Below are 16,790 nucleotides of genomic sequence, written 5' to 3' on the forward strand. Positions count from 1 at the left end.
TGCCCTTATACCCTATATAGTATTAGTATTATTATGCGCGAGCTGTTTACAAACATGGAGCTTATTTTCACCTGCATCCGACTTGTTTTCACTGACGTTTGGCACTTGTGGTGCTGCCCCCACACCTATTGAATGACCTTGACTCTTACTCACATCAATGCCATGATGCCTACTACAAGTACCTTTCTTTTTGACTTCATAGTGGATTTGAATGACCTATAAACTGGGTGTTGATCAGTCGAATGAACATGGACTTAACATAATTCGGCTCTTAAACCTGGTGTTCCTAGTTGTCCCGTGACCCGACAGATCGTGAAGGGCATACATTCATGTAGATGGTGAGGCATGGTGAACCATACTGTGACTATTGATTGCAGGAGCTGGTAGTAATGACAGGTTTGTCCATTCATGTTGTAACTGCTGAGATGTTGTGTACGACTTAGACTTCTGTTGCCTTCAACTGAACCTTAGAAGATAGAATGGGCAAGGCTTTATGGAGGGAGATCTTGTGATGTGGCCAAACCAAGAAAGTATGCATGCATGCCTTCACTATATAAGGAAAAGTTGTTTGTGGTCTCCAATGTCTGCACTTGTCTCTACTCTATGGACTCACTGTGAGCTGCAAATGGTACTCTCAAGAGGTTGATGATATAATATTTCATCTCAAAAGACTGCAATCATCTTTTCTAAGCTTTCAGATTATGTCCCGCTTTCACCTGGTGTATTCAGATGGTAGCCTTCATAGGCGAGATCCCGGGGGATGGGGGGGATTTATCCCCCCCCCAATATTTTGCCAGGGGGGGATGCTCCATACAATCATCCCCCCAATGTTGACGCCTGAATATAAGTTTCTGACCAAATTAACCTCATATTTGCCCATTTTAGCCCCAAAAGTGCAAATTTTCAGCGCTTATGCCATTTATTCCTCTTTGCACCATATTTCATCAGTTTAGCTTCAAAATATTAAATTTGTTTGCGCGCATTTGTAACATCAACTTATTCTGTCGCCAAAAGGTGCTGGATTCACTATTCTTCAAGAATTTTTTTCAACATCATCCCCCCCAATGTCAAAAAGAAATCTACGCCACTGGTAGCCTTTTGTATTCTTGATATTATTTTAAAGATTATAAAAATATATTTTTGAATCACATTTTTATGTTAATGTAGTCGAAAAACAAGAAAAACATCAACCTCATGATAACAACATTGTGACCTTGGGGCAAAAAACAATGTCACACATAAGACCAAAGATGGCTACTGTAATTGCTTTCTCCTCCATTAAATTACTGTTTTAAGTTGGTGCACAGATAACATGCCACAAGCACTTTTACTCTCCAAGTGTGTACACATCATGTCAAGCAAACCACACCACTTCAGAGACAAAAGCTGGCAGCTACAATTAGGTGTTTCTACTTTGTGACATACTTGTACTTAGGAATTTTTTTTTTTTTTTTCCATTTTTATTCACCTGTACTTGTGTACTTAGGAAATATTGATGGCTGCAATAATTTAGCATGTAAGGTCATATCTCAAGAATGTGTGTTACTTTTTCTGGCAGTATTCGCACATTATATAAGCCCGGCACTTCAAACTTCCTAGAAACACCAGCATGTACTAGTGAAGATGGTGTAGCTCGGGTTACACTACTGACTACAGTAGTGATCATTTTATAATCAAGTTTGCCCGAATACAATGCTTACCAATAAGCACTTACAATTTCACTAGATATATATGTGTGTCTGGTTGCCAATTAATAAATGAGTGAGATGAGACAGTAGTGCTGGACTCCTGATGAAATGTGTCCTTGTTTTTGTTGATGCAAGTTAATGAGACACATAAATTTTGATGAGGCTAAAAAATTGTTGTCTCAAAGCATGCCGCATGCGTGTTTGTTTTTTTTTCTTAACACGCCCATGTCAGCTGAAACTGCAAATTCATGTTTTATTTCCTTTCCCTGCACATAAGCTATGTTCAGACATTTGGGTATTTAATTCAAGTAAAGCAAATTTACCTTGAGTAATGTGCCCTGTCGTGGTTAGCTTAGGGTACGAGGGCACTTTTACATTAAACACAAACACGCTATTCCAATTGAACTATGTAACTATCGTTTTAAACATTACTAACAACTACTACTATTTTATTGACGTAACTATGACGATAATCATAGGTGGAACCTCCACGAGAAATTTGGGCTTTTAACTTCTTTTTGTTTCGCCGTGGCCCTTTTTTTTTTTGTAATTTCATGAAGAGATCCATTGAATTGTACATGGTATGAAAGTGCATTGACCCCTGTACATTTCAATGACAGCCCATGAAATGTTCTGTATAGAGACCTTCCAAAACTCTCAGAGAAGATCAGAGAAAGAATGACATGCTTTGCTTTAATGTTGCCAATCTGATCAATTGGACACCCAATCATGGAGCAAGAAAACCTGGTGAGACCACATACAGATGTACTCCAGCAGGACACTGGACTGGAAGCATCTAACATGGGAACTGTGAAGCAGGACAGGAGGATATGGAAAGCTGTTGTGGTTCAAGAAAACTACCCGAAATAAGCAAGTAAGCAATGAGCTATGACTGAAAAATTGCATGAATATTTGTTGCCAATATTGTGCTAAAAATCAATGCATACATTTTACGGGTACTTTTATTTTGCCTTGAAACATGTTGTGTGTTCTAACTGTACATGATATGTGACCGTACACCACGAATGAGCCGTAAATGTCCTCAATTGTATTCTGAGTTACAGTGTAAAATGGGCACGAAGGTCGTATTCATAGGTACCTCAATTTGGTGCTACGTGTACCTCATTTAAGGTTGGTCTGAACCCTGGAATTATGGAAACTTTCGGGCCTCATAACTTCTAAATTGTTTGTCTAAAGTATATAAAAGTATACATATTTAGAATGGCAAAGACTGGATAAGTTCATCTGTGAGGTCAAATTTGGGCCAAAATGGCACTTGTGGCCCAAAATCCCCAACATAACGTTTTTTGGCCCACTGCTTTTCTTCTTGGGCCAAAATTTAATTTTTATTAATTTTTAAAAATTAGATCAAAATATCTAGGACCCGCTTTTTCATTTTTTTTAATTTTGACCAATTTCACCAAAAATATTTGAAATTTGTGCCAAAATCGGGCTTTTTTATGATTTTTTTGAAAAATCAACATTTTTTGACCATTTTGGGGGCAAATTTCTCAAAGTTAGTCAAAATTCAAAAAATGAAAAAAGCGGGTCCTAGATATTTTGATCTAGTTTTAAAAATTAATAACAAAAAAAATTTGGCCCAATAATTTTTTTGTTATAGTACAAAAAAAAGAAGTGGGCCAAAACCGTTATTTTAGGATTTTGGGCCAAAGTGCCATTTTGGCCCAAATTTGACCTCACAGATGAACTTATCAAGTCTTTGCCATTCTAAATATGTATACTTTTCTATACTTTAGACCAGCAATTTAGAAGTTATGAGGCCCGAAAGTTTCCATAATTCCAGGGTTCAGACCAACCTTAATGAGATACACGTAGCACCAAATTGAAATACCTATGAATATGACCTTCATGCCCATTTTACACTGTAACTCAGAATACAATTGAGGACATTTACGGCTCATTCGTGGTGTACGGTCACATATGGTCTAATTTGTTTCCTTTTTAAATAGCCAAATATTTTTCTGTTTTAACATTAGCACATTAAACGGAAATTGACAGCCTTAACCACTGCATACATATGGATGTACATGTAGTATCTCATTAAGATATGATGACACAATAAAGTTTGTGTAAACATACAGGAGTAAAGGGAATTGTGTAAATAACATGGCACACTGCTAGAGGCATAGGTCTTGTTAGTTATGCAAAGGCCATAATCACTGTATGAATCGTGATGAGACTAATAACTTGTTCCAAGGATATGGAGTGACATCAGTGACAAACATAACCACAACATCATTTGCTAGCTTTAAGGCCATTTCAGATGAACAAAATTATATATATTTTTTTGTTTTGATCAAGTTGATTAATGTTTTGTCATGCCCCAAACTGCGCACAATTTCATGTTACAGAGACTACTCCCTATTCCAGAAAAATACAGCACTAATTTGTGTGCATCTACAAATGACGGGGGAAGAGTGCTGGTGGTGTGATCAGATGGAGAAAAGTGCTGGTGGTGTGATCAGATGGGGAAGAGTGCTGGTGGTGTGATCAGATGGGGAAGAGTGCTGGTGGTGTGATCAGATGGGGAAGAGTGCTGGTGGTGTGATCAGATGGAGAAAAGTGCTGGTGGTGTGATCAGATGGGAAGAGTGATGGTAGTGTGATCAGATGGGGAAGAGTGCTGGTGGTGTGATCAGATGGAGAAAAGTGCTGGTGGTGTGATCAGATGGGAAGAGTGATGGTAGTGTGATCAGATGGGGAAGAGTGCTGGTGGTGTGATCAGATGGAGAAAAGTGCTGGTGGTGTGATCAGATGGGAAGAGTGATGGTAGTGTGATCAGATGGGGAAGAGTGCTGGTGGTGTGATCAGATGGAGAAAAGTGCTGGTGGTGTGATCAGAGGAGGAATAGTGCTGGTGGTGTGATCAGATGGAGAAAAGTGCTGGTGGTGTGATCAGAGGGGGAATAGTGCTGGTGGTGTGATCAGATGGGGAATAGTGCTGGTGGTGTGATCAGATGGGAAGAGTGATGGTAGTGTGATCAGATGGGGAAGAGTGCTGGTGGTGTGATCAGATGGAGAAAAGTGCTGGTGGTGTGATCAGATGGGAAGAGTGATGGTAGTGTGATCAGATGGGGAAGAGTGCTGGTGGTGTGATCAGATGGAGAAAAGTGCTGGTGGTGTGATCAGATGGGAAGAGTGATGGTAGTGTGATCAGATGGGGAAGAGTGCTGGTGGTGTGATCAGATGGAGAAAAGTGCTGGTGGTGTGATCAGAGGGGGAATAGTGCTGGTGGTGTGATCAGATGGGGAATAGTGCTGGTGGTGTGATCAGATGGGGAAGAGTGCTGGTGGTGTGATCAGATGGGTAAAGTGCTGGTGGTGTGATCAAATGAGAAGAGTGATGGTAGTGCGATCAGATGGGGAAGAGTGCTGGTGGTGTGATCAGATGGAGAAAAGTGCTGATGGTGTGATCAAATGGGAAGAGTGATGGTGGGTGTGATCAGATGGGGAAGAGTGCTGGTGGTGTGATCAGATGGAGAAAAGTGCTGGTGGTGTGATCAAATGGGAAGAGTGATGGTAGTGTGATCAGATGGGGAAGAGTGCTGGTGGTGTGATCAGATGGAGAAAAGTGCTGATGGTGTGATCAAATGGGAAGAGTGATGGTGGTGTGATCAGATGGGGAAGAGTGCTGGTGGTGTGATCAGATGGAGAAAAGTGCTGGTGGTGTGATCAGATGGGGAAGAGTGCTGGTGGTGTGATCAGATGGGTAAAGTGCTGGTGGTGTGATCAAATGGGAAGAGTGATGGTAGTGTGATCAGATGGGGAAGAGTGATGGTAGTGTGATCAGATGGAGAAAATGCTGATGGTGTGATCAGATGGGGAATAGTGCTGGTGGTGTGATCAGATGGGGAAGAGTGCTGGTGGTGTGATCAGATGGAGAAAAGTGCTGGTGGTGTGATCAGATGGGGAAGAGTGCTGATGGTGTGATCAGATGGGGAAGAGTGCTGGTAGTGTGATCAGATGGAGAAAAGTGCTGGTGGTGTGATCAGATGGGGAAGAGTGCTGGTGGTGTGATCAGATGGGGAAGAGTGCTGGTAGTGTGATCAGATGGGGAAGAGTGCTGATGGTGTGATTAAATGGGAAGAGTGATGGTAGTGTGATCAGATGGGGAATAGTGCTGGTGGTGTGATCAGATGGAGAAAAGTGCTGATGGTGTGATTAAATGGGAAGAGTGCTGGTAGTGTGATCAGATGGGGAATAGTGCTGGTGGTGTGATCAGAGGGGGAATAGTGCTGGTGGTGTGATCAGATGGGAAGAGTGCTGGTGGTGTGATCAGATGGAGAAAAGTGCTGGTGGTGTGATCAGAGGGGGAATAGTGCTGGTGGTGTGATCAGATGGGGAAGAGGATGAGGAGAAAGAAAGCCATAAAGGAAGTGGAAATGAAAAGAGAAAGTAGCAAAAGAAGATACGGATGTTGAAAAATCAATTCCAGGAAGGTAAAACAATTTGCTGGATATTCTTAAATTTGGATTCAAAATAAGTGTTATGCAATGCACATTACAAGAATTGTTAATTGTTATATTTAGATCTCTTTAATATACTGTATGTAAATAAGAGTGCACAAAATCATTGCTCAAAATGATAAGAGTAGTCATTTACTGTAAACAAAGCAGCTGGTGAAGTCACTATTTTGACATCGCTTGTCTTGAGATGACATGGGAATAAAGACACATATATGGGAATAAAGAAACAACACTTTACAGTAATTTAGGAGAGCATCAAAGGTAAAGGTCACAAAAAGTCAGAGCTTGGAACTTGAGCAGTTTTAAGATGACAACAAAAAAACCTGTTAACTGTTTAATGGAAAAGCAGCAGCAACTTTCAAGTAAAAGTACTGGTAATAGCAATGCTGTTTAATGACTGCAATCCCTCTGCAAGGATTTGGGATTTTTTTCGTATATTTAAAAAAGACAATCGTGAACTTTGTATTTTTTAATAACAATAATTACGAAGAGGAAAGTATACATTGTACCTATATGAGTCTGGAGATAGTCAATAAATTATTTTTGGCAGAAACAGTGAGAGCAAATTCACCTACAAATCCCATTGACTTGAACTTCACATTATGCAAAAGTTCAGTAACACCCTCTAAACTTCATTCAAAAGTGTGATAAACTTTTGCATAGGGTATCTTTTTTACCAAAATACACAAAATGAGGGTGCTCCATATTAAAAATATTTAAACAATTATATTTTTTCTCAGAATCAGCCTACTGAACACGCTGCATATCTAGAGAGCATCCAATGACCCAGTTCTTTTCACACAATAAACAGAACACATACTGATAAATGCCATTTGGTACTTTGCACCGAACTAAAATCATGCTAGTTGTTGTGGAGATAGGAGACGAGACACTGTTGGCATTACCTTAATTAAGATTAATAAGAATCAATCTGAATATTCATTCCTTATCCTTGAAGCAGTTCATTAGGTCTGTTGAAAACTGTTATGGTAATTCAATCTAGTTTGGCATATAGCGCATTTTTAATCATTTTAAACAGTGACCTGCCAGTTCTGCACGTCCTTGGTGATGGTCACCTGACTCACCTCTGAAGGCTAAAAAGTGGGAATCATGCACACACAAATGTTACATGTACATACGTTTATATTGCCTCATAAACTGCTGACAATTTTAATGACTTTGTGCTGTCCACTGAGGTATTTTGTTGATAAATTGTATCATTTTTGGCATGAGGAGGTTACCATACAATGTACAATCAAACTGCATTAGACCTTCAGATTAGTACTGACGTCGACATCTGATACCCTCTTGAGTAGCCCAATAGCCATATCTCGTGTTTCACACTCACCAACACTTCATCACATGATAGAGGGCGTTGTAGTCAAGGAACTGAGCTAGTTCTACTTCAGGTCTTTCACACAAACAGGGTTATGATTGGTTTAGTTTTAACTGTAAATTTAAACCTGATAAAATGTGACACACCATTGTATAACAACTGATATTTGCATGGGTGAGTCCTTTCAGGTACCCAGCATGTTTGTATGTTGGAAAACTAAAAGCAAACAAACAAATAACCAAACAAACAAACAAAGGTAAGATAGTGTCATTCAGTTCATCCTTGGACTTAAAATGTAATTGTTGACCATTCTCAAGTAAATATGGGAGATATTTGAGCCTATACCCTAACACGTGCATGAAATCTGTACAAAAGACCATTTGATACTCACCTCCCCGGTTTGAATACGCCCTCTTTCTCTACACATGGCATCGGGGCATGTGATCCCTGTAACTGAGCCTTCTTGTACCAGAATAGTTAAGTACTGTCGTAAACACTACACAAGAAAAACAAAACAAATATAGAATTAATGATCACAAAACAAGGTTGAATTCATTACTTATTCTTTACATTCACCCCTTCCCCCCTAAAGAAAGGACTTTCGTTTATAAGACGTAATCATAATTTTGGTTTATAACTTGGCATCCAAAGAAGAAGGAAAAAAAGAGGGTTTTTTTTACCACCAGGGTGCCAAATGCAAAACCTGGACCTGGGCTGCAGGGGCCAAACTGAGTATCATCTGTGAACAAAGATTCATGTTAAAAGATTCATGTTAAAAGTTTAATTTTCAAGATTAAAGCATTCTGGTATGTGCCTGTATACAAAAGTGATTTTTTTTTCAATGCTAAAATTGTCTGCTAAAATTGGACCAAATTCTTCATTTTTAACTTAGCAACTAAACTGATCAAAAACAAACATTCACATATTTTCTTTGAGCTTTTTGGATTTTTCTTCAAATTTTAAATCAACTACCGTACAACTTGCACACATACATCCACTTGAAAGGATAAAGAGAATATTGACCAGGGAGCCTTGGGATACCTTTCAATGCATCTGTTGATCACCAATTACAAGTCCATTACAGGAACTCATTTGCCTGGGTATCAACAGTTAATTACTTATTTGTTGCATAGAATAAGGCAATTATGCCCGTGTTATTTTCATTGTAAGCAATTTTGTTGTGCAATCATTTACAATGTGTATTTACCTTTCGTTTTGTAAAATTATCATCAAAAATTGAAATCCACCCAGCACAGATTTTAACAAATTCCATTTTAACTTGAGTGGTTCTCGACTTGCGCGGTTCTCGACGCAAAGCGTCGGCCACAATGCCTCCACCTTGAGGCGTATGATGCCCATATGACAGTTTTCAGTAACTTGACCTCAGATGACCCCAAAATGACCTTCCAAAATTTTGGCTCTAAATGTTAACTGTACCCACTAAGTTTCATGCCCATACGACAGTTTTTAGAAATTTGACCTCAGATGACCCCTGGGTGACCCCAAAAATGTGACCCTAAATGTTGACTGTACCCACCAAGTTCCATGCCCATACAACAGTTTAGTAACTTGACCTTAGATGACCCCTGGATGACCCCAAATGACTTTCCAAAAATTTGACTCTAAATGTTGACTGTACCCACCAAGTTTCATGCCCATACGACAATTTTTAGTAATTTGACCTCAGATGACACCTGGGTGACCTTGGCTGACCCCAAAATGACCTTCAAAAAATTGGCTCTAAATGTTGACTGTACTCACCCAGTTTCATGCCCATACAGCAGTTTTTGCTAATTTGACCTCAGATGACCCCTGGATGACCTCGGGTGACCTTGACCCACTGACCAATACAAACTTGATCTGTCTAGGGTCAAGATGCACCCACCCACCAAGTTTGAGGAACGTGCGACCCCTAGTCTCTGAGAAAATGGTATTTTGCTTGTTACGCATAAATTATGCAAATTAGGTACTTAATTACCATATTTTGCGCTGAAAATCTAATCAGGTCAAGAACCTTTAGCTACTCCCCACCAAGTGACGTCACTGTAACCCATACGGATCTCCAGATAATCTGTTCACAAGGTTTTTTTTGCTTGATACACATCAAATACGCATAAATTATGCAAATTAGGTACGCAATAGCATATTTTTGCGCTGAAAATCTAATCAGGTCGAGAACATCTGGCCCGGTACTTCCCACCAAGTTACGCCACTGTACCCCATACGGATCTCCAGATAATCTGTGCACAAGGTATTTTGCTTATTACGCATATTACGCATAAATTATGCAAATTAGGTACTTAATTACCATATTTTGCGACGAAAACCTCCTATAATTTGAAGACCCCCAATGACTATCCCTCCACCAACTTGCATCACTGTACGTCTTACCAATTCTGAGAAATTGCACTCGCAAGCTCGGACGGACAGACAGACGGACAACCAGGAAACATAATACCTCCGGTGGAGGCATAAAAATGTACATGAAATCCTTGTAGTTGTACTAAGTACAAACTGCTAGCAACATGTAATTTTCTGTATTATCACCTTCCGTACACTGCAACCCTTTATACATGTATGCAAGTTGTTTTTTCTTTAAAATGTGACTGTCCACAACAAATTTTTCAGAAATTGGACAGCCAAATTTGTTTTCAAAATAGAGGTTTGCAATTGCTGTGCATTTCTGGTCAATGTAGTAAACAAAAATCAATGAATAGGTTGATAAATTCTTATTTTCTATTGTTTTCAAAAGGTTCAATGGACCATACCAGTATTTCAAAATTCTGCATTCTGGCCCATTTGTGGTATATAGACACAAAATGAATTATTTCAATGAAGAAGCTAAAACAGATGACCTTGGATATCACCAATACATGAAGGCCACCATTATGCCGCTATGACCCAAGTTTGGCTGCACTAGAATTTACACTCTTTATATGAGACCAAATTTAACCAAAAGGCCTTACATAATTGTAGAAGGACACCCACACACCCCCACTGACGGACAGACAGTCGGACACATGACTCTTGATGCCATAAGGTCTTTTCCTACGGATGGCCTAAAAATGATTCTTACACTGTGTGACCAAATTCTCACCCTGCCATCAAATTAGTGTTTCTTTTAGGTGGTAAAAAAAACTGTTCTACGGAACCAACCATTTTTTCTGCTACCTTATGGGGAATACATTCATATATATTGTATAAGATGCATGTTCAAGAAAACCAGGGCTATTTGCATCCTCTAATGAAATCACTTGATAAAATGTGACTCAAGTATCATCCATCTACTTTTGCCAGATCACAAAGTGTGCAATTCAAGTGTTCTATTGCGATAATGGTATTTTGTGTGTGTGACAGACGCCTCCTTTTCATGTTACAATAGGGCACTTTAGTATTCCATAATACATCAAGTAGGTACTTAAAATTGCAACTATCTTTCACCTCATCTAATTTTCAACTTAGTAGATTTAAATAATAATATTAAATTTTGCATGGGTTGCTAAAGTAGGTCGAATACAGACTTGTATGCATAAGTACTACAAATCATAGCTACACAAAGTTAAACACATTGTACTTTGTCATCTTTGAAATGAAAGATTCACATTTTTCGAGCTGGCAAATTGATCTCTATTTGAATAAAGGGTGTTTGAATACTGAATGCCTATCATTTTGCAACTTCATAGGATGGTGCTTAGCCAAATGATGTTATGAAATACAATGTATGTGTGTCTTTACAAGACACATTTTCAATAGTCATTCAAGCATCAAATTGTGCTATTTTCATGAAACAAATTTGTAAAATTTGTAAAATTACCTCGGCCAAAAAAAACCTCACCCAGCAATGCCTCAAAACAGTTATTATTGCCTTAAATAAAACTTTAAATTGAAGGTTTCTATGAAACATAGTGAAGCCTTTTCACAGAAACCAGATTCTAAAACGGATTAAGAATTCAGAACTAAACTGAGCAATGCAGATTGCAGAACATGCATGCATTCTTCTATGTTCACTGTTTACATTTACAGATTACAGAGTCTAGACTCCAATAAATGAAATCACTTGATAAAATGAAATCACTTGATAAAATGTGACTCAAGTATCATCCATCTACTTTTGCCAGATCACAAAGTGTGCAATTCAAGTGTTCTATTGCGATAATGGTATTTTGTGTGTGTGACAGACGCCTCCTTTTCATGTTACAATAGGGCACTTTAGTATTCCATAATACATCAAGTAGGTACTTAAAATTGCAACTATCTTTCACCTCATCTAATTTTCAACTTAGTAGATTTAAATAATAATATTAAATTTTGCATGGGTTGCTAAAGTAGGTCGAATACAGACTTGTACGCAAGTACTACAAATCATAGCTACACAAAGTTAAACACATTGTACTTTGTCATCTTTGAAATGAAAGATTCACATTTTTCGAGCTGGCAAATTGATCTCTATTTGAATAAAGGGTGTTTGAATACTGAATGCCTATCATTTTGCAACTTCATAGGATGGTGCTTAGCCAAATGATGTTATGAAATACAATGTATGTGTGTCTTTACAAGACACATTTTCAATAGTCATTCAAGCATCAAATTGTGCTATTTTCATGAAACAAATTTGTAAAATTTGTAAAATTACCAAGACAAAAAAAAACCTCACCCAGCAATGCCTCAAAACAGTTATTATTGCCTTAAATAAAACTTTAAATTGAAGGTTTCTATGAAACATAGTGAAGCCTTTTCACAGAAACCAGATTCTAAAACGGATTAAGAATTCAGAACTAAACTGAGCAATGCAGATTGCAGAACATGCATGCATTCTTCTATGTTCACTGTTTACATTTACAGATTACAGAGTCTAGACTCCAATAACATGTGTGTAACACTCTTTCTGGTATATCTGCCACACTGGATTGTCACAAGAGGGACCCAAACAGATTACCTCTGGCATTTATCTGCAAAGACCTGCAATGGAATGGTTCTCTAAGCTTGCCTGCAGCCTGTTACAAAGATTTGTGCATGAAGTGCTTCAGGGACTGCCTTTTGAGGAGAGCGAGGGCAATCACTCTCTACTGCTCTCCTTATAGGAGAGTGATTTTTATTTTTAGCCCTCCTTAGTTGACCATTCTCTCCTTATATTCTACTGTATGCTCTAAACAGGCAAATGGCACAATATTGTGCTCTCAATGAGCCACACACAGATACAAGAGTCCGGACTATCTACTCTAACCTCAGCAAATTTCACTTACAGATGTGCAATAGACACAAGAACAGCCTTTCATCTGATGCATATCTTTCATGGCATATTCCGTCAAACAAAGCTTACAGGTGATGAGCGGATCCAACGCCAGGTCACCACTCACTGTACTTATCGCCATGGTGGTGATGGTGGTTGTAGACGAGGTAATGGTGAAGTCTTACAAGGTGACCAGATGTCTCACAAAAGCAGGTGGGCACACCTGTTGAAACAAAAATAAATAGGTGATCACTCAGTCAATCAACTCTAGCTCAAATGGGAGCAAGAAAAAGAAAAGGAAAAGAAAAAAAAAAAGAAGGAAGGATAGAAGGGAAGAAGGAAAGAAAGAAGCAAAGATGTCATTCATTTTTATATGTGGTTAAAATTAATTAATCTACAAACCTCTGCGTGTACACATTATTATTTAAGTGTGAAATAGAATCCAAACTCTGAAGTCAGTGAACTAAACACACAGACTAAATGTTATGCTCAAACTACTGTACTAAAGACATTTAAATAACCCATTTGCACAGCACAGCTAGCTAGTGTGAAACAGGATGAGTTACACTGACCATATCGCAATTCAATGTAAATCAGATTTGATAAATTATAGTGATCAGATTCTGTAATTCAGTACACTATTTGCGTATCATTGTCGTGTTCATAGCATAACGCATAACATATTCATCTTATTTTATTTAAGGTTGGTCTGAACCCTGGAATTATGGAAACTTTCTGGCCCCATAACTGCTAAATTGTTGGTGTAAAGTATATAAAAGTATACATATTTAGAATGGCAAAGACTTGATAAGTTCATCATTGAGGTCAAATTTGGGCCAAAATCCCAAAAAACGGTTTTTTGGCCCACTTTTTTTCAGGCATGAGACTACACTTTCCTAAAAAAAACTGAAAAAACTGAAAATGCGAGTGAAATTGGGCAAAAAGTACCAAAAACAGGCTGAATTTAAATAAAGTTGCGGAAATTGTAACTACAAAAAAAACTGAATTCAGTTTAAAAACTGAAGATTCTCATGCCTGTTTTTTTCGTGCTACGTAAAAAAAAAAAAAATTTTATTATTAATTTTAAAAACTAGATAAAAATATCTAGGAGCCGTTTTTATTTTTTGAATTTTGACCAACTTCACCAAAAATATGTGAAATTTGGGCGAAAATCAGACTTTTTTAATGATTTTTTTTAAAATTCTGCATTTTTTGACCATTTTTGGTGCAAATGTCTCGAAGTTGGTGCAAAAAAGTGAGTTTTTGGCAATATTTGTTAGGTACATCATAACAAAAAACACTCTTTCCAAAATATTTCATTTTGTTTTTATCTCAATCTTGAGGCTCCATTCCAAAAACGGTTTTTTTAGTTTTTGATATTGGCCTTATTTTTTGAGTTATTGACCATATAAGGCATCAAAATGAACTTTTTAAAATTCACAAACGCCTATTTGCACAAAATGATGCCCAAAATCGGAAATAGACCAAAAATATAAAAAAATGGGAAAACCGTTTCTCGAGTCGATCATGCTTCTTGCGATGATCATATTTGCTTACATATAGATGCTGTATTTATTGAGTTATCGTGTACCTAAATCGTCATTTTACCGAGAAAATGAACATTGAAATAATGGCCGTTGAAGTTTAAAGTGGTCACATTTTGCACTTTCATCGAATCTCACAGGAGAATGCGGCAGTTTTCATTTTTCTACCTTACATTACATGAACATCGGGTAAATCCACGGCCCCTTGAGAAGTTTGAGCGAAATCCATTCATAACTTGATATTTAAATTGGGGGAAAGAACTTGAAAAAACCCACATTTTATCAGCTAAAACGGAGCCATTTCACCACTAGGTTTTTGTGAAATCAGTGCTTTTCCATAAGATGCGCAGCGCATGCAGATAAGCGTCGGCATGCGTAGCGTATTTATGCGTTAACAAATTATTGCGATCACGCAACGCGATGCGTTATTATGTAGCGTATATCCTGCTGGTACAACAAAGATTTTCTTTCCTTTTCAATTTCAAACACGAGTGGAATAGTGAAATAAAATCCTTAAAATATTGCAGTTGGAGTTTACAAATCTGGATTTTCATTCCTTGTAATTTATAAAAAACATAACAAAGTACAAACATATCAAAAAAACTCAATTTCGCGAAAGAAACAATGTCTAGAGTACACAGCCGCGTTAATATTGCAAAACAAAGAGGTTAATCAACAGAGGCCCCAGGACTGAACCCTGAGGGCCCCTGGACTCAACAGAAACCCAATTTGACCCATCCATAATACAAAAACAAATAAAGGAAGGAAAAACTAGACACTTCATTTTTCACCCCCAGTGAGATGGATGGTGTACCCTGATTGTAAAACAACCCTTAATATAAATTAATACTTTATGGACTCTGAATCCCCCTTGCATATTCAAATGTGTTTGTTTTTTTCATTACAGGCGTAGATCCCGGGGGGTAAATCCCCTCACAATATTTTGAGGGGGAATGGTTCATACAATCATCCCCCAATGTTGACGCCTATGGTTTCTGATCAAATTAAAATCATATTTGGCCATTTTAGCCTAAAAAGTGTCAATTTTTGCACACTTTGCACAGATTTATTCCACTTTTGCACTATATTTCACCAGTTTAGCTTGAATAGAGCAACAAAAAAAAATGTGAAAGAATGAGGCCATAATGTAATTTTATATTTTGTTGATTTCTCCAAACATTCTCCAAACGTTTGTGGTATTTAAATTGCCGTCACATAATTTCTGAAAACAAGTGAGGTAACTTGTCCATTATTCATTATTTTTCAGACTTTCATTTTATATGACCAAACACAAGTGTAAAATGCATTATTATTTACTGCTCACTCACTCAAAGATGTAGTGCCAAGTTGAGTGCCGGCTAATTTTACTGTCAAATTTAAGAGTGCTGGCTCGGGGCACAATCTTTTTAGCGAACATGAGGGATCGGGGAATAGGAAAGGGGGTATACCCCAAAAAATTTTGTTGTTTTTTTACTCTTTTCATGATGAATAAATCATTTGTTGGGGAAAAAAAAAAAAATTTTAGTGCCGGTCGGCGCCGGTCCGTGCTGGTCGGCCCCGACCGGCGTGGCTACAACCCTGATGTTCAGCCCAAGTGAAAAGTACCGGTGCTGTATATACATGGCTCAAAATAAGCTAAGGTGTCATAAAAGTGTAACACACAATTATTTTTCCAGCTCTTTTCTTTTGGTCTCCAACCAGGTTTAAATTATAGTATGCACATATATCGTTCATAATACACTAAAAGAAAGATAAGTTATAGACCATTTACTTCACAAATTTAATTTTCTAGCCCTTGCGTACGTTATATTTGACAGACACAATTTTGATGATTTTCTGCAATCAAATAAAAATTTATAAAGTCTTACATAAGGTATTTTGTGGTCATTTAGGTGTAGGACCTACAGCAACTGATTGTGGAAAAAAATGTGTCCAAATATTACAATAAGGAGGATAAATTGTTATAAATAAAATATGTGTGTCTGTCAAGCCATAACATGTATACGCAAGATGTCTGTCAAATGTAACATACAGAATAATAATTTGGCAAAAACAGTAGTTCAAGATGGGAAATTGAATAAAGATCACATGCAGTTTATAAATCACATGTTTTAAAACACTTTTATAAACTCTAAACTATGTGAACATCAAGTGATTTTTAATTTTTTAAACGTATTATGTATGTTACTTTTGACAGACACATACAAATCTTATGTATGTTACTTATGCGTACAAATGTTTGACAGACAACACTTAACAATGGATTGTGTCATCAAAAAGCTTCTCCTCACAAAGTGATAGTGCCACAAAGCTAGGTGGAGCTAAATGCTATGTCATGTAGCATAATTAGCTGTATCACCCTAGTTTAGCAGGAATTACAGCACCGTCTTGCGTATGTTACTATTTGACAGACATTTCAAGAAAATTTTTAAAATTGTTATATGTTCAAAAAAGATGGCAGCCACTTACAAATTGATTATAATATGGAGAAACAAAGTTATTTACAAT

General features: G+C 37.6%; 1 protein-coding gene across 1 annotated transcript in view; it reads right to left on the reverse strand.

The window, feature by feature from the left end:
• Window positions 1-16,790, reverse strand: part of LOC140165975 (probable E3 ubiquitin-protein ligase RNF144A-A) — a 60,629-nt gene that overhangs the window by 34,853 nt on the left and 8,986 nt on the right. Inside the window, exons 2-3 of the mRNA XM_072189336.1 lie at window positions 12,752-12,961; window positions 7,900-8,004 (exon numbers count right to left, since the gene is read on the reverse strand). Coding sequence (XP_072045437.1) covers window positions 7,900-8,004; window positions 12,752-12,880 — 234 coding nt within the window. The 5' untranslated portion in view covers window positions 12,881-12,961. The remainder of the gene's footprint in view (window positions 1-7,899; window positions 8,005-12,751; window positions 12,962-16,790) is intronic.

This window comes from Amphiura filiformis, chromosome 12 (assembly GCF_039555335.1).
Source record: "Amphiura filiformis chromosome 12, Afil_fr2py, whole genome shotgun sequence".
In the NCBI taxonomy this organism is placed as follows: Eukaryota; Metazoa; Echinodermata; class Ophiuroidea; order Amphilepidida; family Amphiuridae; genus Amphiura; species Amphiura filiformis.